A 27403-nucleotide genomic window follows, 5' to 3' on the forward strand; every position below is an offset into this window, starting at 1 on the left:
GAGGATCCAATTCCCTCGTCACTTACCACTAGTGGCCATCACTTCCCTGAGCAAAAGACATCTTTCCAATTGCTTGACCGAAACAAGCATTGCCTTGGTTGTCTGTCCATCAATAACAGGTCCACATCTCAACCCAAATATAATGACGTCAAAGGAGAGGGGAAAATGAGAAGGAAACTCCGGAGGGTAGAGAGAAGGAAAAGAAGAAAAGGAGAAAAGGAAAAGGGAAAAGAAGAAAAGGAGAAAAGGAGAAAAGGAAAAGGGAAAAGTAGAAAAGGAAGGAGGAAAATGAGAGGAAATTTCGGAGAATAGAGAAAATGAGAAGGGAAATGAAGAAAAAAAGAAGGGAAAAGAAGAAAAGCAGAAAAGAAAAAGGGAAAAGTAGAAAAGGAAGGAGGAAAATGAGAGGAAATTTTGGAGAACAGAGAAAAGCAGAAAAGAAGGGAAAAGGGGAAGGAAGCTTAGGAGAGTAGAGGAAGAGAGGGAAAAGCATAAAAACAAAAAAGGAAAAAGGAAAATCGTCTTCATCATTATGTCTACTAATGGAAAAGAGCAAAATGCTCTCAACTTCCCCTGTTTCTTACATTGTAAATCGTATTTCGTATAATGAGAAATCAATATTCTTATCATGTGAACGTAGACACAACTTGCTAAATCTCGTAACCATATGACAAATCTATAACAACATAACAATTTAATCAACCACTTTAAGTTCAACCATACATGTACCTAGATTCAAGTTTTTCTAAACTTTCCTTATGAAACTACCTGAACATTAAAAGTGCCACATTATTATACGGTTCTATCAAGTTTTAATTTTTGTCTAATTTCCTCATCATCTTTAGGACAATCAATCTTGTAGTTGAATATATAAACCTTCGAGATGGTGATATTGGAAACACTAGCTGGTGGGTTGATTGGTAGAAATGGTTCCAACAATTCAAGAACAAGAAATGAATATGGAGCAACGATCAAAGTGTGTTGTATTTTATCACAAAAAATCTTTGTGCAACTAGAAGTGCATTTTATCACAAAAAGGTGAGCAACGGTCAAAATAATTGTGATTTAGAAAATCACATGTAACACAAGAAGTAAAATTTTCTTTTTCCTTTCATCTCTACAACCAGTGGCCGACCATGACTTAAAGAAACACTTTTTGGGTCAGTGCATTGGAACGACCCATTTTATAATTGTTTGTTAATTTTCCTGGAAGTAGATAAGAATGACCTAATTAAATATCTACCATGCACACAGACATTTGCATTGCACCTAACAAAGACCAGGTTTTTTGTTTGTCCACCGAACCTCATCCATGGCTCTTGTGAGAACAACTCAAGGAACATCCTCTAATTCCAACACTCGTCTTAAAGTAATGAATTTAGGTCAATTTTTTTCTTCTTAAAGTAACTTTTTTAAAAGAAAAAATTATGTAAACTATCATAATTAACATTTTAACTTAAAAATATTTAGATTCTGATAAATATTGAAAAATCGCAAACCGACACCATGAAACTCGTTAAACATTATGAAAAAAAAATATGAAACACATAAGAGATTTTTTTTTAATTACTTTAGTCGTTAGATTTAAATTTGGACCGTTAATTTTTTTTTTTACTGTTGAATTTTATCAAATTAGATCTTAACCGTTGAATTTAATGAATTTATAAATATAAAACTAAATAAAATACACATATATAATGGTCCAGCCCCACTAATTCTGGGCTAAATCTGGCTTTTTTTTAGTTTTTAGCATTTAGTCTACACATTTAGCATGAATTAGGTTGGGTTTGGAAGGAGTAAAACCTAAAAATAGCATTTAGCCCAGGTTGGATTTGGTTTTAGTAGCCGGCAAAAGAATTCAAAGGAATCTTCATTGAATTTATGTTTTATGTTTTTGCCTTAAACGATACGTAACATGCTTGGTTGTGTAGGACATGGACTAAATCCAATTAGCTTCCATATACCTGCCGGCCGCCGTACACAAGAAACAAAAAACTTGGTATTTAAAGGGTTGATGGACCATAATCCGTGTTATAAATCGTAAATTACTAGTTGGTGGGTTGACGATTGGTAGAAATGGCTCCAACATTTCAAGGACGAGAAATCAGTATAGAACAACTATCAAAGCGTGTTGTATTTTATCACAAAAAAACCGAATGCAATTAGAAGTGTATTTTATCGCAAAAAAGCAAGCAACCATCAATATAAATTGTAATTTATAAAATCACATATAAAACAAGAAGTACTCTTTATTTTTTCTTTTCATCTCTACCACCAGTGGCCGACCATGACTTAAAGAAACGCTTTTTGGGTCAATGCTTGTGGCCATTCCTGGAAGTGGATAGGAATGACCCTATTAAATTTTTCCCCTGCACAGAGACATTTGCAATGCACCTAGCAAAGACTGTTTGTCCATCGATCCGCATCAATCCTCTGATTCCAACACTTTTCGGGGTTATCGCTACGACGTGTTCTTGAGCTTCAGAGGCGAAGACACTCGCAAGACTTTTACCGACCACCTCTACACAGCCTTGAACAACGCAGGATTTCTCACTTTCCGAGACGACAATGAACTTGAGAGAGGAGAAGATATAAAGCCAGGACTGCAGAAAGCGATCCAGCTGTCACGGACTTCTGTTGTCGTGTTTTCGAAAGATTACGCGTCATCCGGATGGTGCCTCGATGAGCTTGTGGTGATCCTTAAACACAAGAGGACTTCAACTGATCATGTAGTTTTACCAGTCTTCTACGATGTCGATCCGTCCCACTTGAGGAAGCAGACGGGAAGTATTGGAAAAGCATTTGCTGAACACCAGAGAACTCAGTCGTCGAAAAAGGTGAAGGGATGGAGAGAGGCACTTGCAGAGGTTGCAAATCTAGCAGGCATGGTCTTAGCTGATGGGTAACTTTCATTTTCTCCGTTTCTCTTCTCTTTCTTCGGTCAATTTGATAATATGATTTGTAGGTACTAGACTTAGCATCCGTCTCGTATTTTTTTTGTGTTCGTGTCGTTTTCTGACATACGTATTTTAATCGGATGTCATGTGTTGACACCGATTAAAGTAAACAGGTAATTTGACCCAATCCTGAATCGTACAATATTATCAAGTAATATCACCTGACCCGACCCACTCCCCATTACAAAGTATATATTTAAATCATTATTTATTCATCCAATACTTCGGTGAGGATTTGGATTCTTTTACGAGGCAATGGAGAGGATCATCCTGACCAACTATTGTGGACCGTTGGATGAAAATCTCACGGCTACAAACAGCGAGTTCCTTTAAAGTTATAATAATTATAACCGTTGGATTTTCATCCAACGATTCACGATGGTTGGTCAGGAGGATCCTCTTCATTGGCTAAAGAGAGGATCCAAATCCCTTCGGTGAGACATGATGTCACATCCCAACATTTACAACCTTCTTCTGAAGCTCACATTAATTCCAATTTAACTCATGTTATACTTACAAAAGTACTTGATTAGAACTCCAATAACTATATTACACTGCATAAACTTGCCTTTTTTTCTTAACATACGATAATGTGAAACTTCAAAAATATATAACAGTCACATCATGTAGAAAAATTTACAAACCAAAAGAAACAAATTTAGCAAAACTACCAATTAAGATGGTTTATTGCACATGACATGTTTGATTTATCTTTCATTTTGTTTCCAAATTCTTAGGTACGAGTCAAGGTTTATTGAAAAAATTGTTAAAGTGATTGAAGATAAGTTAAGTCGCGTGCCATTGAGTGTTGAACCAAAATTGATTGGAATCCATTCTCGAGTCAAAGACATCAATTTATGGTTACAAGACAGATCAACTGATGTTGGTATACTTCTTGTTTATGGGATGCCTGGAATGGGGAAGACAACAATTGCAAAACATGTTTACAATTCAAACTTTAGAAGCTTTGAAAGAAGTAGTTTCATTGAAAATATCAATAAAACAGCAGATCAACCAAATGGCTTAGTTCAAATACAAATGCAACTTCTTTATGATCTTTCGAACAGCAAAGAAGTGAAAATACATGGTGTTGGTGAGGGACTAAATAAGATTGAAAGAGTCATAAGCTCTAGAAGAGTTCTTCTTGTTCTTGATGATGTGGACCATATGGACCAATTAGATGCAGTACTAAAGATGAAAGATCGGTTTTATCCGGGAAGTAAGATACTTATAACAACCAGGCGTGCAAGGTTGCTAAAGGCACATCAAGTTACAAAGGTGCACGAAGTTGGAACTTTGTATTACGATGAGTCATTAGAGCTTTTCAGTTGGCATGCTTTTCGCCAAGACCATCCCCTTAGAGGTTACATGGAATATTCAAAAAAGGTTGTACACTATTGCGATGGACTTCCATTAGCTCTAAAAGTTTTGGGTTCATCTTTATCAGGGGAAAGTATTGATGTATGGGAAAGTACATTGGAGAAGCTAAAAGTTATCCCTAATGGTGAAATCATGAATAAACTAAGAATAAGCTATGACAGTTTACAAGATGACCATGATCGGAAATTATTCCTCCACATTGCTTGTTTCCTAATAGGAATGAACAAAAGCCACATTGTTAGAATACTCGATGGATGTGATTTCTATACAATTGTTGGCATTCAAAATCTCATTGATAGATGCTTGGTGACAATTGATGGATGCAACAAAGTGCAAATGCATGACATGATCCGTGACATGGGAAGAGAAATTGTTCGCCACGAATCAGAAGAGCCTGGAAAACGTAGTAGATTATGGCGCTATAAGGATTCTTTCGAAGTACTGAGGGAAAAGAATGTAAGAAACATGCATTTTATGTCTATATATGTATTTCTTATTGTGAAAATTATCCATACTAATGTTTCCGTTTTTTTCCTTTAGGGTACAAAAAAAATCCAAGGTCTTGTCCTGAATATGCTTATGCATCCTGCAAACAGTCCAATAAACACAACTGAGACAATCTTGGAAACCAATGCATTTGAAAGGATGAGCAAATTACAACTACTACATCTTAGTCATGTACAACTAGATGGATGTTATGCAGATTTGCCTACAGGATTAAGATGGTTGTGTTGGCTTCAATTTCCTTTGGATTCTATACCTATTGAGTTTCCTTTGGGGTGTCTAGTTGTTCTTGAAATGCAATACAGTAGCTTGAGACAAGTCTGGAAAGGAACAAAAGTATGTTACTCCACGCATTTCAATTCAGTTTTTTTTTTTTTTTTTTTTTTTTTGACCAATTGCATTTGTTAAAATTAACTCCTACACATTTTTTTTTCTTTCTTTGTTTTTATTTGTTTCCAGTTTCTTCCTTCGTTGAAGATCCTTGACGTCAGCCATTCCCATGCCCTTAGTGAAATCATTGACTTCTCACTTTGCCCCAAACTAGAGGAATTGATTCTTGTGGATTGCACCAGCCTGATTGATGTTCATGAATCCATTGGAAACCTGGAGAGACTCGTGTACTTGAATATGAGGGATTGCAAGAATCTTAGGATTCTTCCGAAGAACATGTGCATGCTTAAATCACTTGAAACGCTCATTTTATCTGGTTGCTCAAATCTTGATGAGTTTCCAGTGGAGATGATGAAGGAGATGGAGTCTCTAGAGGTTCTTGCAATAGATGGAATTCCATTAAGGCCAAAAACAAGTTCAACTATCTTGAGTTCTTTTCCATGCTCTTTGGTAAAGTTAAGCCTGCAGTGGTGCAATCTTTCTGATGATGTCTTTCCTACGGATTTAAGTAATCTATCCTACTTGCGAAGCCTACAGTTAGGTGGGAACCCAATTTGCAGTATGCCAGTTTTCATCAAAGGTTTGAGAAGGCTCGATTATCTATCTTTCCAGTATTGTAATAGGCTCGAATCGCTTGTGGGGTTGCCAAAAGTACACCGATTGACAAGTATAATAGGATGCATATCATTAAGAAAAATAAAATATCTTCCCCATGCGCAAGGGTCTAAATCGTGCAATCTGGGTGGCAACGACAATCTAGTTGAGTGGGAGCATAGATACAAGATAGAGCCTATTGATAGAGTTGATGTGGAAATAATCAAACTTTTGGGCTTGTGCAACTTGGAATCCATGCCAGCTGTTCGAATGTGTCAATCATTCGCAAACAGGGATCCAAAAGAGGTCCCGGTCCAGGTGCGCCTCTCTTTCTCTCTCTCTCTCATAAGTCTTAAATATATAATGGGAAAGAAATGACTGAGTAATGTTGTGATGATTATGGCAAATACATAGGTACTGTATCAATATGGTATATTCAGCACATTTTTTGCTGGGAATGAGGTTCCAGGCCGGTTCAGTTATAAAAGTACCAAGTCCTCCATATCTTTTATAGTCCCTTCGCTACTTGCTAGTCACAAAATTCGAGGCTTGAACATCTTTGCTACCTATGCGAAGGCGGGGAATTATAATGGTATATGGTCCTCAAATGATCCAATACTACTGACTAATGTGAGTAACAAGAGCAAGGGTTTGAAGTGGATCTATAACCCAGATTTCGATGGAATTCCAGGAGAGGGAGAAGATATGATATGGTTGAGCCATTGGAAGATGGAGAACAAAACAATATTACAATGTGGAGATCAAGTGGTGGTTTCTGTAGTGGCCAGGCCAGTTAACTATATTATAAAGGAGTTTGGTGTCGAGCTTGTGCAAGAACACCAGAATAATATAATGATAAGTACCCAACACAACACCAAATCAGATCCTAATTATCCATATGTCATCGGTGGAGATTTGTCCAATTGGGAGCATATACCAGGAATATACTTCCTTGGTGTACCTGAAGAATGTGTTGAATACGCTATGAAAGTTCCGTGGGGTAATTTATATCGCCTCATCATGGACACTGATGAAGAAGACACAGGTATGCTATGTCGTTGTATTGCAACGAATTATACTCCATCCAAACACTTCCAAGTCCGTCTGTATTCAATTCAAAAACATAAATTTTTTGTTATTTGTATGTTTTTCAGACAAAGAAGAAGGGCAGGAGGATGAACCTGATTACACAATTGGAAGGACGAGGGATGCCAATAACAATTGCGGCCTCAAAGGCTGGAAGGTGCTCCTCACAGCTGCCGGCTTATTTTTCACGCTTGCCCTAGTATTTCGGTCCTCCATCTCCCAGAAAAAGAAGCAACAGTAGTCCACAAACGATCCATGAGTTTGTAATTTTACTTGACACAGACATCTTTGGATTCCCTCCTTGTTTTCAAGATGTTTTCTGCCTTTAAAAACTTCGGGTTCAAAGCTAAGCGCTTAACCACTTGAGATATAAAAGCCCCTAGCAATTAGATATCGAAGTTCAAATTTGTTCAACATCACCAAATATTGCATAGCTCAAATGTGTTCAACATCATCACATACTGAAATACATCTAGCATTAGAGATGCTATTTTGGCACCATGGAAAGCAAAAACATCCTATTTGCTTATAAATGTCAAAGTTACAGAGTTTAATTGTCATTTACAACAAAATCATGCCTCTTAAAGACTCGACTCCCATTGAAAAATTGTGTAAATAAATATAACAGATACAAGATTGAATAATATATCAAATAAATATAACACCAGACAATTTCTTAGCCTGAGATCTAATGAGTATACAGTTGGCTCAGCCTTGCATCGCTACGGAGCTGGTTTCCATCTTCAACCCGAATTATTAGGGTCAGGAAGCATAAGGAGGAACAGCTGTCTCTGAGGCAGATAATCAAATAGTGCAAAATTAGAATAAAAAAACAATAGAAGTTCAGGATTGATGAGGTTCCAAGCCCACTACAAGCTGCTGAGACAATGCAGTGTCATTGACTTCAAATAGTGCAAAATTAGAATAAAAAAACAATAGAAGTTCAGGATTGATGAGGCTCCAAGCCCACTCCAAGCTGCCGAGACAATGCAGTGATATTTAAAGTTGGTTAGATGAGTCCAAATTGTTTGAAAATCATTAACGAGGATACCAGGCATCACATGGGAGGATAAAATCATTAGGAATTTCAAAAGCCACAATTTTTAAATGCAATCTGATTGCATGTTCTTTGAACTACAGGAAATGCAATCATTCATGTATGAATTATGAGATGCCCAAAAGATGATGGGTCAATTGTCTGAAAAAATTCTTTCAGTAATGTCTGGTATAACTCAGAGTCATCCAAAAGTTCAGGGTCACCATCAGCTTGTGCACCAGCATCAGATTGTGTCACCTATCAAAGTGAAAGAATAAAATTACTCAATTTGTGCAAATAGAAATATAATTTTTACAACACATCAACAAGGTAATTAAAGCGGACCTCACAGGCTGCACATCGAAGTGGCAAACAAATCAAAATTTCAAATAAAAGATAGGATTAAAGCTAATGGTGCATGAAGAGTACTGCAACACTCACATCCCTCGCACACTGGTTGCATGATTTATCCTTATAGAAATAAAAGGCACAAATTCGTCAAGTCACATCGGGGCCATCCAAAAAGAAAATTGAAGCAAACACCACAAACAACCTAAAATTTGCTCAAACGTCATATCAAATTAATTACAAACAGCATCCATCCCAAACAATGAATTTGTACCTCATTTGGGAGTTAAAATGGCATATGGGAAAATTGTATTCCATGGTACATTTAATTCCAATGAATTTATAAATGGGTCCTCAGATTAGTATCGAATTATAGTTAACCACAATTATATGTAATCAGTACCTTTCCCTTTGCAGTGTTCTCCCCCACAGGAACCTGCACATCAATAACTCGTGTTTAAATTACTATATGTTTAAAACCAATCTTGTTATGATGTTAAAAATATGAAGCACAAATATATCTGAGCATGCGCGTGAGACCTTGGGAACTGTGAAATTTTCATTTTTTTGAATTTAGATATAAGAGTTAATGTCTTACGGTGCCAATTACAGCAACTGCTAATTTCCACATCTGCATCTGCCCAACCATTCTGCTTGGGTCTTTTATATAAGAAGTAACTTGTTCACTAATATTCTGCAATTGGAAAAAGAAAAATGAATTCCTAGTGATATCTGGCAAAGCATGGCACAAGTCAGTCATAGGGAAAGGCATGTTAACAAGTTCAATTATAGAACCAGACCTGATTAAAAGCATGCGGCTTGCTTTTAATATCAGCAGCGCCTGTGGTCACCTCCGTCTTCCTCTGCCATTTGTCTATCAATTTGTTTCTGAAAGTAGGTATTCTACAAGATACAACATGATAGGCCTTAGTTAGACCAAGTAACCCGTATGGAAATGCACATACTAATGAAAAGTTGAACATAGGAGAATAAATTCCTAAAATTCATGCAAGAAAAGTTATCGGAGCATGAAAGAATTTATACAGAACTACCCAAGAGTATACTTAAAGTAAACATACGGCAACATAGATTTTTACGCGTATAATGTACAAATGAATTTCATGGTTCTCTGCCGGCCCCTTTAGATAACAAACTAATTTAATTTCGTACCTAATGGAATTTAAAGGTCAGAAAGCTATCGTCTAGTATATTTCATATTGAACAGTTGAGACAAACTTAATAACATAATAGCCTGATGTATTAACTGATAAGAACTAAGTATTGAAATATAACAAAAGTTAAACACTAAGGTATTGAAATACAGCAATAATAGTAAGGTACTTGAATCCACCATTTACAAGAATTTTAAACAATACAACAACAACAAAGCCTTTTCCCACTAAGTGGGGTCGGCTATATGAATCCCGCGCTTGGTCCTGTGTCACTTCTTCTAACAAGAAGTTTAAACAATAAAACAAAAAAATTCCAAAGTTCTTGCTACTCCAAATGGATCGGCGAAGTATGGCATGAACAATAATGTTAAAAAAATATTTCAGTTTTATAGATGGGCTTCAATATAACGACAGCATATCTAGATAGTAGAATATGATTCTTCTTTTCAGAATATCCAAATTATGATCTGAGTACATCCACAGCAACTAAGAAATCCCTGACCAATCCTCATCACCATCACCATCACCATCAATGTTCTTAGATGACTGTGACTTCTTAGATTGTCCAGATTCACCTACAAAACAGGATATGTATTAGGAGAAGCAATACATGAACATATGCAGTATGAAGTTAATGAAAACACAAACAGTACACACTAGGACAGCCAATTAGACCATGGTAGCCCAAAAGCCTTTTTTTTTGCTTAATCAGGCTAAGGCTTATATGAGATCAAGCGGGAAAGATTTGAGCTGACATCCTTGGCAGATTTGAAATCTGGCTTCATCTTGGCTATCCTCAGATCAGAAAACAAGACTCAACTGATTTACCTTCTATGCCAACATTATGCTTTTGACAACAACAACAATTACCTACCTCTAGACCCTATAGAGCCTTTATAGACCCTTTTTTGACAACAACAACAACAACAACAACATTATGCTTTGGGCCTTTATAGACCCTTTTTTTAAGGGACCAGTTGATGGCTTTTCCACAACAATTCACTTTTTTCAGTGATTGAAAAGACTCATAGAGGCATTTTAGCCTCTCACTGACCACCATGGTGCAATTCACCAACCCCAAATAAGGATGGACAAAATACCTGCGGGTATGAGTAACCGCGGTTACGGACCCATTTAAAATTCATGATTACTGTTATGAGTAACCATTTAAATAACGGGTAATGTTAGGGAGACCAAAATTTAAACAAAATTTGCAAACTAAATGATGGGTCACCAATAGGAAATAACCACGTTAATCAACAGTTAAGTAATAATTCAATCAGTAGCAACCACATCATTTGATAACCAGACAACTTTAAATATAGTTGCTAATCCGGATTTTTATGGAAAAAAAAAAACAAGACATATAGAGATTGATTGTTAGTTTATTACAAATAGTGAAAAATCGTTGGATCGTTACAAAGTACGTTGCTCAACCGAACCAAATAGCAGATTTGTTCACAAAAGCATAGGGAAAGGATTCTTTCTCAGTTATATTATACAAATTGGAAGTTTTTGATATTCACTCTCACTAGAAAGAAAGTATTGAGACGTCAATTACATTCTATCCAATTAAGAGTCAGATTGTCATCCAAATTCTGACTAATTAATTTTTAAAATTTTTTTTTGCATACCAACCATGTGTGGATTTTTCCTATTACTATTATTATTAGCCATTAATTGTGAAATGCATGGCTGTAGAATCTCATTGATTTTATCTCTTTCCTTGTAAGTGAAGGTTTTAAGTTCGAATCTTATAGATGATAAATTCGATACCAAATTAAATTGCGTATTGTGTGACTAATGTAAAATATATCATTGTACTCAAAACAAAACAAAAAGAAAAAACAAAATTATGGAACCTATGGTGTGGTCTTGTCTTGTCTTGTCTTGGTGCGGTGTGGGATGTCGAAAACACAAGCAACAAAAGTAGTGGTGGTACCGAAACAGAGAGAGACCCCTTTGGGTTTCTGCTCCCTTTTTCCATTCTTTTGGGTCCAATTGTGCACTTTACGTTCATGAAATTCCGACCACAAACTAAATTAACGAAATATCAAGCCCAATAAAATAAAGCCTTAAGAGGAAATAAGTCTATCACTCATTGCCCGGGCTAGTTAGCCATTGCAATGCTATCGTAGGAGCCATATTACTAGTTGATGCCAAAATCTTGGACTTTGGATGTTGGATGCGACTAATGTCCAAATACTTGTATTCAATCTCTAATGTCCCAACGAAGCTAAGTTGTCACAAAAGTTTGATGATGGAGGTTTCGCTTGTTCATACTCACTATGTTTTGTGTGAAACCAATATGGCGAGTACAAACAAGTCGAACATTCATCATCAAACTTTTGATATCTTCAATCAGTGAAAGAATACGCTAAAGTCATGGTTTATCTCTATTGAAGTAGGTTGATTAAAACTTGAAAATATTTGTAAGACCAAAGCGTTTAGCTCAAAACTAATCCAGATTTCAATCCTAAATTAAACTTTTGCTTCAATCACATAAGTAATAGCAAAAGGGATTCTTGTTATTACATTTGTGTCGAATAATAAAACCAACTGCAGCTTGCCCTAAATTATGGACGCAACCATCAAAATTTACTGGAAGCAACTACAAGTAATTCTTTAAGGACTTGCTACAGTACTTACAAATACTTAGTGCCATTACAATTATGATCATGAATGCTTATCGAATATCATTGCAGCATATCTAAGATCTAATTTTCAAATGAAGATAGTACCAAGTACGTGTTGGTATCACTTACAAAATTTAAGAAAGAAAACAGATAATTTCTTATGGATGAGTAATGTTGTGATGATTATGGCAAATACATAGGGACTGTATCAATATGGTATATTCAGCACATTTTTTGCTGGGAATGAGGTTCCAGGTCGGTTCAGTTATAAAAGTACCAAGTCCTCCATATCTTTTATAGTCCCTTTATTACTTGCTAGTCACAGAATTCGAGGCTTGAACATCTTTGCTACCTATGCAAAGAAGGGGAATTATAATGATGTATCGCCTTTATTTAATCAAATACTAACTAAAGTGAGTAACAAGAGCAAGGGTCTGAAGTGGATCTATCGCCCAGAGTTCTATGGAATTCCAGGAGAGGGAGAAGATATGACATGGTTGAGCCATTGGAAGATGGAGAACAAAACAATATTACAATGTGGAGATCAAGTGGTGGTTTCTGTAGTGGCCGAGCCAGATGGGTTGATTATAAAGGAGTTTGGTGTCGAGCTTGTGCAAGAGCACCAGAATAATATAATGATAAGTACCCAACACAACACCAAATCAGATCCTAATTATCCATTTGTCATTTGGCATTAGCACACCACCGAGTGCATTAGAATATGGTTTTCAGTTTTGGGTGCTGCATGCATTAAAAGTTAGTGTGGTTTTGGTTGTTGTCGCTGAGCATGAGTGGTTTTCTGTAGCTGTTGAGATTTATATTGTAAGCAGAATTCATATAGCAGCTTTCATATACGGCACATGGTAGTCGGCAGTACTGCATTTAGAAAGAGAAAGTTATATTTTCTTCACTGTTTATTCAAAACTTATATGTTGCATGCTCTGGGTTTTAAAGTGAGTTGGCATAGAGTTTTTATTTGAGAAAAATCAATTTTGTGTCCATGTGTTTTCAAAGAGAATATTTTAGTTTTTAATCACTGATTTTTCATTGTGTTTCAATTGGAAATTAATTATGAAAATGTGCCTTGTGATTTTCGTAATTGGTTGATTTTAAAAAATTATTACATTTTGCATGATCGCGTTAGTATCTTGCAAAGTTCGAGGAGACAGTGATTGACGACTGCGTTAGTGGCGTGCCACTTTCCACTTGAAGGCTGAAGAGATATCGGGTAGCAAAGCGTAGTGAAAAAATTGTCTACTAGTATGTGGGTCTAGTTGATGAGTTTTGTAAGTCTTTCTATACTCATTTCTCTTAGTATTTGTTCTGGCTTAAGAGTCTGAAGATTTTCTCAGTGGTAGCTTTTACCACGTTAAATCCTACATCATGTGTACACATGTTATTTGTCTTTTTAATTGCAAATGTGTAGGATAAACTTCCACTTATTTTCTTGTAGTGAACTCTATATTAGACGTTCATCAACATATAGAGTCCACGACAGAGGACTTTGCAACTATATTATTCAGTGCATTGTTTAATTTGTAAAGCTCTCATTTATCCTAATAATAAAATATAATCTGTACAAGACATTAAAAAAATGAAAGTGTCTTTCAACATTTTGGATGTCATGTATGGCCATATCCTTTATTTCCACCATCCTTATCAACCGGATGGGGAGATATGTCTTTATCTTACAAACCCATAATGTGGCAATCGTCTATTGGAAGGGTAAAGTATGTTTTGAAATCACGGTAAATATTGATTGAGTAATGACGCCTCTAAAAGTAAAATTTGGTTATCTGAAAGAATCTCTTATAAAATAAAGTAACAAATAATCAATAAAAGTAACAGTACACAAAGTTGGACCTTTCCCAACGTTGAAATGAAATATGAAAGTAGACCAAGTTGCTATTATTCATCTACTCTTTTTTTTTTTTTTTGAACAAACGATATTATTTACACAATTACACCAAGGAAAGGGAATGGGCTAAGCCTCACAATGGGCTAGCAATAATATGGTTCAAATTCGCATTTAGTGAGAATCAAACTTAAGACTTCTCACTTACAAGTGAAGATGAATACTATTAGACTGTAGTATTAAATGACATTATTCATCCACTTTTAAATAATGAATAATCAAGAAAAACATTGCACGGGGTCCCCCTCTCGTCATTGGAATTGTATCCTCTCCTAAGCTTGGGCTCAGGAACCTCCTAACCAACACACAAAGGCCGTTGGATTTAGATCCAATAGCTATAATTATTACAACTTTTAGAAGGTCCCCTGGTTGTAGTCGTTGGATCAAAATTCAATAATCCTTGTGTGTTGGTCAAGAGGCTCACTGAGGAGAGGATCCAATTCCTCGTCACTTACCATTAGTGGCCATCACTTCCCTGAGCAAAAGACATCTTTCCAATTGCTTGACCAAAACAAGCATTGCCTTGGTTGTCTGTCCATCAATAACAGGTCCACATCTCAACCCACATATAATGACGTCAAAGGAGAGGGGAAAATGAGAAGGAAACTCCGGAGGGTAGAGAGAAGGAAAAGAAGAAAAGGAGAAAAGAAAAAGGGAAAAGTAGAAAAGGAAGGAGGAAAATGAGAGGAAATTTCGGAGAATAGAGAAAAGGGAAGGGAAAAGGGGAAGGAAGCTTTCCCCTGTTTCTTACATTGTAAATTGTATTTCGTATAATGAGAAATCAATATTCTTATCCTGTGAACGTAGACACAACTTGCCAAATCTCGTGACCATACGACAAATCTATAACTACATAACAATTCAATCAACCACTTTAAGTTCAACCATACATGAACCTAAATTCAAGTTTTTCTAAACTTTCCTTATGAAACTACCTGAACATTAAAAGTGCCACATTATTATACAGTTCTATCAAGTTTTAATTTTTGTCTAATTACCTCATTATCTTTAGGACAATCAATCTTGTAGTTGAATATATAAACCTTCGAGATGGTGATATTGGAAACACTAGTTGGTGGGTTGATTGGTAGAAATGGTTCCAACAATTTAAAGACGAGAAATAAATATGGAGCAACGATCAAAATGTGTTGTATTTTATCACAAAAAATCTTTATGCAACTAGAAGTGCATTTTATCACAAAAAGGTGAGCAACGATCAAAATAATTGTGATCTAGACAATCACATGTAACACAAGAAGTAAAATTTTCTTTTTCCTTTCATCTCTACAACTAGTGGCCGACCATGACTTAAAGAAACACTTTTTGGGTCAGTGCATTGGAACGACCCATTTTATAATTGTTTGTTAATTTTCCTGGAAGTAGATAAGAATGACCTAATTAAATATCTCCCCTGCACACAGACATTTGCATTGCACCTAACAAAGACCAAGTTTTTTGTTTGTCAACCGAACCACATCAATGGCTCTTGTGAGAACAACTCAAGGAACATCCTCTAATTCCAACACTCATCGGCGTTATCATTACGGCGTGCTCTTGAGTTTTAGAGGTGAAGACACTCGCAAGACGTTTACCGATCACCTCTACATAGCTTTGATAAACGCAGGATATCGCACATTTCGAGACGACGATGAACTCGAGACAGGAGAAGATATCAAGTCAGGACTGAAGCAAGCAATCCAAATGTCCCGAACTTCTGTCATTGTGTTTTCGAAAGATTACGCGTCATCCAGATGGTGCCTTAACGAGCTTGTCGAGATCGTTGACCACAAGAGGACTAGCTCGGACCATGTGATTATACCGGTCTTCTACGATATTGATCCGTCCCATGTGAGGAAGCAGACGGGAAGCGTTGCCGAGGCATTTGCTAGACACAGGAAAACTGAACCCCCCGACATGATGGAGAGATGGAGGAAGGCACTTGCAGAGGTTGCAAATCTAGCTGGGAAGGTTTTACAAAATCAAGCTTATGGGTAACATTCAGTTTCTTCTTTTGTCTTCTCTTTGTTGTTGTTGTTGTTGTTGTTGTTGTTGTTGACCTGTCCAATAAAATCACAAAATATTGATTTTATTTTGGTTTTACAAAATCAAGCTTATGGGTAACTTTCAGTTTCTTCTTTTGTCTTCTCTTTGTTGTTGTTGTTGACCTGTCCAATAAAATCACAAAATATTGATTTACTCAACATAAATGTTCATATGACTTCAGGCAAATTGCTCCAGTAACAATCTCATTTGAGGTCAATTAAGTTGTCATGATCTGTACCATGATGATCAGAATTATTGATCGAACCTTAGTATAATTTTTTATCGAACCTTAGTATAAATTTCTCTTGTGAATTCCATGATGATCAGACTTCGTATAATTGATTGATATCGGGTGCACGACATGTTTGATTCATCTTTCATTTTATTTGCAAATTGTTAGGTACGAGTCAAAGTTTATCAAAGATATTGTTCAAGCGATTCGTGATAAGCTAAGTCGCACACACTTGAGTGTTGAACCAAAACTGGTTGGAATCCATTCTCGAGTCGAACACATCAATTTATGGTTACAAGATCCATCACATGATGTTGGTATACTTGTTTTTTATGGGCTGCCTGGAATAGGGAAGACAACCATTGCAAAATGTGTTTACAATTCAAACTTTGAAAGTTTTGAAGGAAGCAGCTATGTTGAAAGTATCAGAGAAACTGCAAGTCATCCAAACGGCTTAGTTCAAATACAAATGCAAATTCTTTGTGATATTTTAAATGGGAAAAAAGAGAAAATACACAATGTTAGTGAGGGAATAATTAAGATTGGAAGAGCCATAAGCTTGAGAAGAGTTCTTCTTGTTCTTGATGATGTGGACCATATGGACCAATTTGATGCAGTACTCAGAATGAAAGATCAGTTTTATCCTGGAAGTAAAATAATCATAACAACTAGGCGTAAAAGGTTGCTAAAGGCACATGAAGGTATTACGGTGCATGAAGTTGGACCCTTGGATTTCTATGAATCATTGAAGCTCTTAAGCCAGCATGCTTTTGGCCAGGATCATCCCCTTGAAGGTTATGAGAAATATTCTGAGGAAGTCGTACAACACAGCGGAAGACTTCCATTAGCTCTCAAAGTTTTGGGTTCTTCTCTTTCCAGGGAACCTAAACGTGTATGGAAAAGTACATTAGAGAAGTTAAAAGTTATTCCAAATGGTGAAATCATGAATAAATTGAGAATAAGCTACGACTCTTTACAAGATGACCATGACCAAAAATTATTCCTCCATATTGCTTGTTTCTTTATTGGAAAGGATGAAGATTACATTGTCAGAATACTAGATGGATGTGATTTCAAGACAATCTGTGGCATTCAAAATCTCAGAGATAGGTGCTTGCTGACAATTGATAGGGACAACAAGTTGTCTATGCATGACATGATTCGTGACATGGGACGAGAAATTGTTCGCCGAGAATCATATGAGCCTGAGAATCGTAGTAGATTGTGGCGCTCTCAGGATTCTTTCGAAGTATTGAGAGAAAAGAATGTAAGAAATGTTCATTGTATGTGTGTGTGTTTGTGTGTGTTTCTTTTTCTCTTGTGCTAATTAACCAATTGTTTTTCCGATTTCTTTTATAGGGTACGCAAGCAATTGAAGGTCTTATGTTGGACATGCATGAACTGCTTACAAACAGCCCTATAAACTCAAACGAGAATGTCTTGGAAACCAATTCATTTGCAAGGATGCACAAACTGAAACTACTCTGTCTTAGACATGTACGACTGGACGGATGTTATGCAGAACTTCCGACAAGGTTAAGATGGTTGTGCTAGCTCGAATTTCCTTTGGATTCAATTCCTGTTGATTTTTCTTTGGAGAAATTGGTAGTTCTTGAAATGCAATATAGCAACTTGAGACAACTCTGCAAAAGAGCAAACGTATGTTACCCTACGCTTTTCAATCGACTTTCCTTCTTTCTTTAGGTTTTAATTCTTTAATTAATTTCATATGTTGGAATCAACTCCTAGTTCTTTTTTTGTTTGTTTATTTTTATTTGTTTCCAGTTTCTTCCTTCGTTGAAGATCCTTGACGTTAGCCATTCCCATGGCCTTACTGAAATCATTGACTTCTCACTTTGCCCCAAACTAGAGGAATTGATTCTTGTGGATTGCACCAGCCTAATTGATGTTCATGAATCAATTGGAAACCTGGAGAGACTCATGTACTTGAATATGAAGGATTGCAAGAATCTTAGGATGCTTCCGAAGAACATGTGCATGCTTAAATCACTTAAAACACTCATTTTATCTGGTTGCTCAAATCTTGATGAGTTTCCAGTGGAGATGAGGAAGGAGATGGAGTCTCTAGATGTTCTTGCAACAGATGGAATTCCATTAAGGCTAGAAAGAAGTTTAACTATCTTGAGTTCTTTTCCATGCTCTTTAGTAGAGTTAAGCTTGAAGGGGTGCAATCTTTCTGATGATGTCTTTCCTACGGATTTAAGTAATCTATCCTACTTGCGAAGCCTACATTTAGATGAGAATCCAATTCACAGTCTGCCAGTTTTCATCAAAGGTTTGAGAAGGCTCGATCATCTATCTTTCCGGGATTGTAATAGGCTCGAATCGCTTGTGGGGTTGCCGAAAGTACACCAAATGACAACTATAGAAGGATGCATATCATTAAGAAAAATAAAATATCTTCCCAATGAGCAACAGTCTAGAATAAACTATGTGGGTGGCAACGACAATCTAGTTGAGTGGGAGAATTATTACAAGATAGAGCCTATTGATAGAGTTGATGTGGAACTAATCAAACTTTTGGGCATGTGCAACTTGGAATCCATGCCAGCTGTTCGAATGCGTCATCCATTAGCAAACAGGAATCCAAAAGAGATCCAGCCGGTCCAGGTGCGCCTCTCTTTCTCTCTCTCATAAGTCTTAAATATATAATGGGAAAGAAATGACTGAGTAATGTTGTGATGATTATGGCAAATACATAGGGACTGTATCAAGATGGTATATTCAGCACATTTTTTGCTGGGAATGAGGTTCCAGGCCGGTTCAGTTATAAAAGTACCAAGTCCTCCATATCTTTTATAGTCCCTTTACTACTTGCTAGTCACAGAATTCGAGGCTTGAACATCTTTGCTACCTATGCAAGGGCGAGGAATTATAATGATATATCGCCCATAAATCATCAACTACTGACTAAAGTGAGTAACAAGAGCAAGGGTCTGAAGTGGATCTATCGCCCAGATTTCTATGGAATTCCAGGAGAGGGAGAAGATATGATATGGTTGAGCCATTGGAAGATGGAGAACGAAACAATATTACAATGTGGAGATCAAGTGGTGGTTTCTGTAGTGGCCGATGTATTGATTCAAATAAAGGAGTTTGGTGTCGAGCTTGTGCAAGAACACCAGAATAATATAATGATAAGTACCCAACACAACACCAAATCAGATCCTAATCATCCATGTGTCATCGGTGGAGATTTGTCCATGCGGGAGCATATACCAGGAATATACTTCCTTGGTCACAGTAAAGAATATGTTGAAGACACTATGAAATTTCCGCGGGGAGTTTTATATCGCCTTATCATGGACACTGATGAAGAAGACATAGGTATGCTTTGTCGTTGTATTGCAATGAATTATACTTCATCCAAACACCTCCAAGTCCATCTGTATTCAATTCAAGTATAATGTACAAATGAATTTCATGGTTCTCTGCCGGCCCCTTTAGATAACAAACTAATTTAATTTAGTACTTAATGGAATTTAAAGGTCAGAAAGCTATCGTCTAGTATATTTCATATTGAACAGTTGAGGCAAACTTAATAACATAATAGCCTGATGTATTAACTGATAAGAACTAAGTATTGAAATATAACAAAAGTTATACACTAAGGTATTGAAATACAGCAATAATAGTAAGGTACTTGAATCCACCATTTACAAGAATTTTAAACAATACAACAACAACAAAGCCTTTTCCCACTAAGTGGGGTCGGCTATATGAATCCTGAAACGCCATTGCGCTCGGTCATGTGTCACTTCTTCCAACAAGAAGTTTAAACAATAAAACAACAAAATTCCAAAGTTCTTCTTGCTACTCCAAATGGATCGGCGAAGTATGGCATGAACAATAATGTTAAACAATATTTCAGTTTTATAGATAGGCTTCAATATAACGAGAGCATATCTAGATAGTAGAATATGATTCTTCTTTTCAGAATATCCAAATTATGATCTGAGTACCTCGACAGCAACTAAGAAATCCGTGACCAATCCTCATCACCATCACCATCACCATCAATGTTCTTAGATGACTGTGACTTCTTAGATTGTCCAGATTTACCTACAGAACAGGATATGTATTAGGAGAAGCAATACATGAACATATGCAGTATGAAGTTAATGAAAAGGCAAACAGTACACACTAGGACAGCCAATTAGACCATGGTAGCCCAAAAGCCTTTTTTTTTTGCTTAATCAGGCTAAGGCTTATATGAGATCAAGCAGGAAAGATTTGTGCTGACATCCTTGGCAGATTTCAAATCTGGCTTCATCTTCGCTATCCTCAGATCAGAAAACAAGACTCAACTGATTTACCTTCTAGAGTGGTTATTTAATTGATGTTTCCTTGAAAGCTGTAATCAAAATCACAAAGTGTCTACGTTTTATTGATCTACTCTGAACTTCCCACCTAATACGCGTAAACCATCACATATTTGGATTGGCTTGTTTTCAATAACCTAATCATTAAAATTCTAAATAAGAAAAACTTCCAACTATTTCTAAAAAAGAACATTTCAGACTCCAGTTAATTTAGGCAGGACTGAGGATATAAAGATGAGTATTTTCTTCCTTGACCAACCAAATAATGGAAGAGAAGGAATTTCTCCCCTTCTTTTTCCCCTCCTTGCAGACTACACAAGCCATTCAGAAAGGAAGAAATCTCATTCGTGCATTGTCAACTCAATAGCAATCCACTTATTTAATTCCTCTTGTAGCCATATCTTCTAACCCAACCCAACCCAAATTATATGCAGTTTATTTAACAATGCAATCAATATCCAAGAATAAGGTCCAAATATGTGACCCTTAATCCTGGATGTCTATATTTCTATCGAATGGAACAATTTGCAATAACACTATGTTTGCTAGTACTTAACATAAATACTTACACCAACAACAACAACAACAAAAGATTGGCACAAAAAGCATAGGTCCGTAAAACACGTAGTACTTACCACATGCAATGAATGACACCCTCAGAAGCTGATGCTTCCAGGTTATCATATACGTAACTGCAAACTTGGTTTCTTCAAGGAGAGTGAAGCGAAGCCCATCCTCGAAAGAGGGACGAGCGGAATGGCTTCAGTATCGGTAAAGAAAGAAAGAAAAGGTAAGAAAAATACCTCATCCGAAACATATAGGCAATAGTTATACTAAAACAACAATTAATTGAAACCATTGAAGGGGAAAAAAAAGCAAAGGTGGATAAAAACTTAGAATTCAACAAAGATTGTGTTCCCAACCTAAATACATTATAAACTTAACAATTAAACTGCAAAATTAACAACAATTAAACAAATTAACAAACTGAAAACCCACAAAAAAAAAAAAAGGGATGAATACCCAAAATGAGAGAAAATGAAACAAATAAGGGAGTAAACAGAGGGATGAATACCCCAAAACCTGACCTAACGTACTAAAAAATTCAAAAATCTAAGCTAACAGTAAAGAATCCAATTTAAAAAATGAACTTATCTTTGGAAATCCAGGCAAGCAGCACAAGTTCATGACCCCTACCCCTCTCCCTGAAATCCTGACGACCCATATGGTTTTCTCTGACCATCCTCACTCTCCCACTTGTGAAATCCATCTGCAGAAACAGCGCTGAGACCCCTACCCCTACCCCTCGCTCTCTTTCCATCTCTCTCTATCTCTCTCTCTCTCTCTCTCTCTCTCTCTCCATACAAATCTATACAAAACCACCTTCTAGCAAAACAAAGTTCATTATCTACATAGATTTCAAATTTCAATTCAATAGATTACATAAAATACTCCAAACCAAAATCGGATAGCATTCATAAGGTAAAACTACTTACTTCATGAGAATGTCATAGTTCTCGGGATCCAAAGAAGAAAACATTGCATCCACATCTTTAATAGCCATGATAGCTCTATCCACGATTATCCAATTTGCAGACTGCAAAACTCAAAAAATAAAAAAAATCTCATCACTTTCTTTTCATTCCACACCAAACAGGACACCTAAGAACATAATTAAACACGGGAACAATTCCGATTGGTACCCAAGAAAACAACTGGAAAAACAATAAGAAAAGAAAGTTCTAAACTTGCAATTCAATTTTCTATTCCATCGATTGATTTTCTCGGCAACCAAACAGAAGATTAGCAAAAGAGAAAAGACAAACCTTGCAGCGCTCGTCTTTGGTGTTGAGAGGCGAGCCTTCAAGAGCAGTTTTTAGAGCTTCAACTGTCTTGTACCTATATGAAAAACGGATCAAACAGTTAAGGTTTTTGGGGAATTACCAAATCATTAAGGGGTTTTAGAGAAAATTGAATGTACAAAGGGGAAAGGATTTGGAGTGATACAGTTTGAATAAGCTCTCGATCTTTCAAGATTTTGTTCGATTCTGTTGATTATGGCCATCCCTCTCTCCCTCTCCCTCTCCCTTTCTCTTATTTGTTTCACTATTTAGCTATTCAATTTTTTTTTTTTAATCTCCAATAACATAGTTTATTTTAAAAAATTTAAATATTTTATTATAAACAATTCAAATTCAACCCACGCTTAGGCGCTTGCTCTTCCTACAAAAGACAACTCCATGCATATTAAGTCGTGATCTTCTGAAGTATCTTGGGAGATGGTAGACTTTGTTCGATCAAATACGGAGAAGAAGGCGTGCACACTGAGGATTCTTATCTTGAACCCTTCGCACCATGCTCGTGACAATCATCCGGCTTCGTTTAAGCTTCTTGCTTTTTCTAGACGAGTCTTATCTCTCTTTATGTTCTTCTTGCTCAAGGTTCCACTTTTGAGTTTTATTATTTTCTTAATATTTAGCTGATAAATAGTTGCTCTGTAAATCATTTTTCTATAATATAAACTCTTTTATAGAATATGTTGGAGATGTGTCTTTTATTTATACAAATAAATAAAAATTTAAAAAAAAAAAAAAAAAAAAGCTTAAAAAACATATGGGAAAAATTCTTCGTAGATGTGTATCTTCAAATTTGTATGTTCGTGACTCATCTAGTTTGCATTGCTATTTTGCTAGGTGCTCAGTAAGCTCTGTGTTGCACCAAATTGCTTTTGTTTTGTTCTTCGGTCAAATGGCCTCCAAGCTCCAGCAGATAAGAATCATCAGATCACCGCTCCACAAAATCCCGTAAATCAAAGCAAAACACAAGGTTAATATCGTCATTCCAACCAAACGGTGATAATTAATAGCTCAAATGTACTAGGTACTTCTGAGTCTTATATGCCTACAATATATCCCGTTTCGTCGAATTTCGACGGCGGGTGTGAACACCCATGTGGGTATGGTGAGAAAAGAGAGGGTGAGAATTGGAATTCTGGGTATTTTGTGGGTAACCCTGTTGCTGCCGTGGCTCAATCTTGTCATGAAAGCAATGTTTTTTTATGCCCAATGCAAACCCAGATCAATGGTTGATAATCAGCCTTTAGGATTGCCGGTTCGAAGTTTGAAACCGAGGGTGAAAAACCGGGACAGTTTTGAGTTTGTTGCTATGAGTGAATTCGGTTTAGGTTCTAAGGGCTATTTTAATAGCTCTGAATTTGGGTGCTACAAATTTAGAACAGAAGTTCAATGAAGCTGCTGCATCACCATCCCCAGTTCATTGGCGTTCGCGTTCTGCAAGGATGGAAAGGGGGAAAATAGTAGGTAGTAATGCTCGTCCTTCGCGTTTGAGGCCACTCTCAGTTGATGAAACTCAGTATGAATCAATGAAAATGGGTAAGAATAAACATCGATCAGACAATAACTCACTATATAATTTTTTATTTTTTTTCAACTTTAAGGATTAAAAAGAAGCTTTAAACAAGGAGCAATAATTTCATGTTGACAAACAAAACCTATTTCATGGATATTACAAGAGCTATTATTTTGAACAACACACCTTTTGGTTCTTCACTGCTTGACCTTTAGGAAGATCTTCATCCTTATGACCCTTTAGATTCTTTAAAATATCTCTGCATGGGAACAGGGAATAAACGAAGAACAAAATTAACTTCATATGTCAGCCTATATAGCTCCATTTTGTGTTTTCGTAGTAACTAAATTAAATAGATACTAAAATTAGCCTTGAGCTAAGATGGAAATGGCACTAGTATTCAATTTCTATGGCTACACTCGTGGACTATTTACATTATTCAATGACTTCTGTAACCTAATAACAACCAACCTCCAACTGCTATGCATATTATCTCTTATATTCACGTTATTTAGCTCTATGTCTTCATTCTAATTAAGGATCACAAGTTTATAATTAAAAATAAAAGGATTGTGAACGGAAGTCTCTTACTGCTCTTGACGACGAAGATTCATGCATTCTTTCTCTAGTTCTTCCATCTTGGCATCTTTACTATCGTTTTGCCCATCAGCATTTTCCTCTTCCCCAACTTCTCCTCCATCTTCTTCTCATTTTCTGATTCTTCTTCCTCCTCCTCCTCCTCGTGCTCATCATCAAATTCATCCTCTTCCTGCTTCATCTACATCACAAATCATCAATTAACAATAAAATAACCAAAACAAAACTGAATGATTACCAAAACCCAATAACAAAATTTACAAATCAAACTAACATTTAGCTCATCACTGTCGAATCACCATCGTCCTCAAACTCACTGTTACTTTCACGAGCCTTCCTCTCCATTGTGACGTCTGAGCCCCTACAAATTCAAACACCCACAAATTTATAGAATTTAATTCCACAAGGATTTAAGCTTTGATGGTACATACAACTTCATTTCAAATATCCAAACCAATTTATGAATCCCAAATTCTAAAATTGATGATTTTTTCTTATTTTCTTTCAAGCGAAACAAATTAAATATACATACATATATATAGAGTGAGACCCTTGAGAGAGGCACAAACAAGCCTCAGAAGAAGCTGCAGGGTTTGGGTTTTAGGGGTTTAAACTAAGGATGACAATTCAAAACATTAAATCCAATAACCGTGGACTTAATGATATTCATTATGAGTTATACTACATAAAATACGTCCCTGTTTCTACGTTGAAGCCTTTTGATAAATTACTTTCTACACATTCATGGAGCCAATACTTTGATTGCCCAAGAACGCAACCATTTGTTTCAAACAGTTAAGGTTTTTAGGGAATTACCAAATCATTAAGGGGTTTTACAGAAAATTGAATGTACAAAGGGGAAAGGATTTGGAGTGATACAGTTTGAGTAAGCTCTCGATCTTTCAAGATTTTTGTTCGATTCTGTTGATTATGGCCTGTGCATTATATGCTTCCACAAATTCCTCTGTTCCTGCCATCCCTCTCTCCCTCTCCCTCTCCCTCTCCCTTACTTGTTTCACTATTTAGCTATTCAATTTAATTTTTTTTAATCTCCAATAACATTGCTTATTTTAACAAATTTAAATATTTTATTATTAACAATTCAAATTCAACCCATTCTTTTTCTATACGAGTCTTATCTTTATGTTCCATTTTTGAGTTTTACTATTTTCTTAATATTTAGCTGATGGATAGTTGTTCTGTAAATCATTTTTCTATAATATGAATCAATGAAAACTCGGTGTTTCCAGTCCACATTGTCCTTTACTTCCGAGTCTTGTACTCAAACTAGTTCTACGTCTTCTTCCCCAAAAGAAGACTCTTTCACGCACTCCATGTCTTCGGAGGTGCTTAACTCTGAAGGTGGAGAATGTGAAGAAAAGAAAGAGTACTGATTCTCAAGGGTCTTCTTCTCCTTCAGGATTTGCATCATCACCACCAAAACCGTTGAATGAAAAAGCCTCAGTGAGTGCATTGCATTCGCGGGGGTATAGCATTGGTTCTTTCCATGAGGAGAACATGATGAGAAGAAAGAGTCATCCTCTTCCTGCTCCGTCTACATCACCAACACCCAAATATTATATGTTACATAAGGACTTGTTCGTTTCAAGACTAGCACACTTGCATGACCACCCAACCTATCTTGAAGCATACAGGAGAATTTAAGCAGCACACGTGTGTCTTACTGGAGATTGTTGTTTGCATCTTCTTGGTTCTACTCAATTCTTTTAGATCAAATAACCACTCTTTGATTTTATATAAGTGAGTTTTAATGGAATTTTTTCACACAACAAAATTTTCGATGAAAAACACATTAATGATTTTTAATGAAAATTTTGAAAAAGCTTATGTTTTATGAAGAAACGATTGCTGGTGTCAACTTTAACTTAATTGTGATACTATCACTCCACCTAAACTTTCACTTGTTTACAATATTATCATCGTCTTTTGTTATTGTAATTAAAGAAAATTCATTGTATGTTTTTGGATTAAGATTTGAGGTTCTTTTCATTAGTTTTTCTTTATGCAAATGGTGTTAAAAGAAGAGCAAAAATGGAAAAGGAAGAGAGTTGTTCCAACCGTATACATCTTTGTATGTCACTCCCTACACTATAAATAAGAATTAGGACCAAAGTCGTCCTTTTGCAAATTGATGCTTAAAACTAGAATGAATGAGGATTTCGTAACGTAATACTTTAATATAATTCTTTTCACCAAACGAGCGAAATTAGAAAACTTTCCGATCCAATTTACCAATCATCTCCATGTCAATATGAATTTGAGAGTCTAGATTTCTTTTTCTTTTCTTTTACTGACATTTCAACACATATTTATGTAGTCTTTCAGTATCAACCCCCATACATTTTTACATGTCCTCTCCTTGTACTTGAGCCGGTTTGAGATAGTATTTTATTCTTTTAATATGAACAAAAAAAATGTGAAATTAAAATTGAAGATCTCTCCCAAAATTGAAAAGATAAGTGTTAATAGACCAAAAGCTAATTCTTTTGATAAAGAGATTCTTAACATGAAGCTCAAACATTTAACTGAGAAAAATGTTTAAAAGCTCTACTTGTACAGCTAATAAGCACTCATTTATGTTAAAAATACGCGTGATGCGGTCTTTTGAACATTACTTTCAATAGAACTATATATAAAATGAAAAACTGCATAATGACCATGTGGGTCATGTGATGATTATCAACATTTAGAGATGGATTATTTAATTTATCTAATATGTTTTACGAGTTGATTATTAAGGATTAGAGACTTAGTTAACCTCCCTATATTTGATTAATTAA

At 36.0% G+C, this 27403-nt stretch overlaps 3 protein-coding genes, 1 long non-coding RNA gene and 1 pseudogene across 4 annotated transcripts; 3 read left to right on the forward strand and 2 right to left on the reverse strand.

The window, feature by feature from the left end:
* Window positions 1-2363: 2363 nt before the first annotated feature.
* LOC125478332 (disease resistance protein RUN1-like) lies at window positions 2364-7309 on the forward strand (the record flags this gene model as incomplete). Its single annotated transcript, XM_048586476.1, has 6 exons — window positions 2364-2902; window positions 3695-4793; window positions 4878-5177; window positions 5301-6143; window positions 6240-6870; window positions 6980-7309. Coding segments are annotated over 6 exons (3585 nt in total), but the record flags the coding sequence as incomplete, so codon positions are not given.
* A 107-nt stretch (window positions 7310-7416) lies between these two features.
* Window positions 7417-8885, reverse strand: LOC125478396. The gene is made up of 2 exons (XR_007259223.1): window positions 8389-8885; window positions 7417-7702 (listed from the first exon to the last, which is right to left on the reverse strand). It is a non-coding gene; the product is annotated as an uncharacterized LOC125478396 (long non-coding RNA).
* A 6411-nt stretch (window positions 8886-15296) lies between these two features.
* Window positions 15297-17934, forward strand: LOC125468296 (disease resistance protein RUN1-like). The gene is made up of 3 exons (XM_048586542.1): window positions 15297-16009; window positions 16462-17560; window positions 17653-17934. The coding sequence occupies exons 1-3, from the start codon at window positions 15498-15500 to the stop codon at window positions 17845-17847; spliced, it is 1806 nt and encodes a 601-aa protein (XP_048442499.1). The 5' UTR covers window positions 15297-15497; the 3' UTR covers window positions 17848-17934.
* Window positions 17810-19736, forward strand: LOC125478381 (disease resistance protein RPP2B-like). Its single transcript, XM_048586544.1, has 3 exons — window positions 17810-17952; window positions 18079-18924; window positions 19017-19736. Exons 1-3 carry the CDS (start codon window positions 17911-17913, stop codon window positions 19719-19721), a joined length of 1593 nt encoding a protein of 530 aa, XP_048442501.1. The 5' UTR covers window positions 17810-17910; the 3' UTR covers window positions 19722-19736.
* Window positions 19737-20110: 374 nt separating this feature from the next.
* Window positions 20111-25579, reverse strand: LOC125478385 (annotated as a pseudogene).
* Window positions 25580-27403: the final 1824 nt, after the last annotated feature.

This window comes from the organism of the source record quoted next, unplaced genomic scaffold (assembly GCF_019419815.1).
Source record: "Pyrus x bretschneideri cultivar Hongxiangsu unplaced genomic scaffold, Pyrus_bretschneideri_v1 Contig24, whole genome shotgun sequence".
Taxonomy (NCBI): Eukaryota; Viridiplantae; Streptophyta; class Magnoliopsida; order Rosales; family Rosaceae; genus Pyrus; species Pyrus x bretschneideri.

Excerpts from the sequence above, each read along its gene's own strand:
- LOC125468296 (XM_048586542.1), top strand. The coding sequence starts at position 15,498 with ATGGCTCTTGTGAGAACAACTCAAGGAACATCCTCTAATTCCAACACT. Across the intron at positions 16,010-16,461 it reads TTACAAAATCAAGCTTATGG|GTACGAGTCAAAGTTTATCA; the intron begins GTAACATTCAGT and ends GCAAATTGTTAG. Across the intron at positions 17,561-17,652 it reads AAGTATTGAGAGAAAAGAAT|GGTACGCAAGCAATTGAAGG; the intron begins GTAAGAAATGTT and ends TTTCTTTTATAG.
- LOC125478381 (XM_048586544.1), top strand. The coding sequence starts at position 17,911 with ATGCAATATAGCAACTTGAGACAACTCTGCAAAAGAGCAAAC. Across the intron at positions 17,953-18,078 it reads AACTCTGCAAAAGAGCAAAC|TTTCTTCCTTCGTTGAAGAT; the intron begins GTATGTTACCCT and ends ATTTGTTTCCAG. Across the intron at positions 18,925-19,016 it reads AAGAGATCCAGCCGGTCCAG|GGACTGTATCAAGATGGTAT; the intron begins GTGCGCCTCTCT and ends GCAAATACATAG.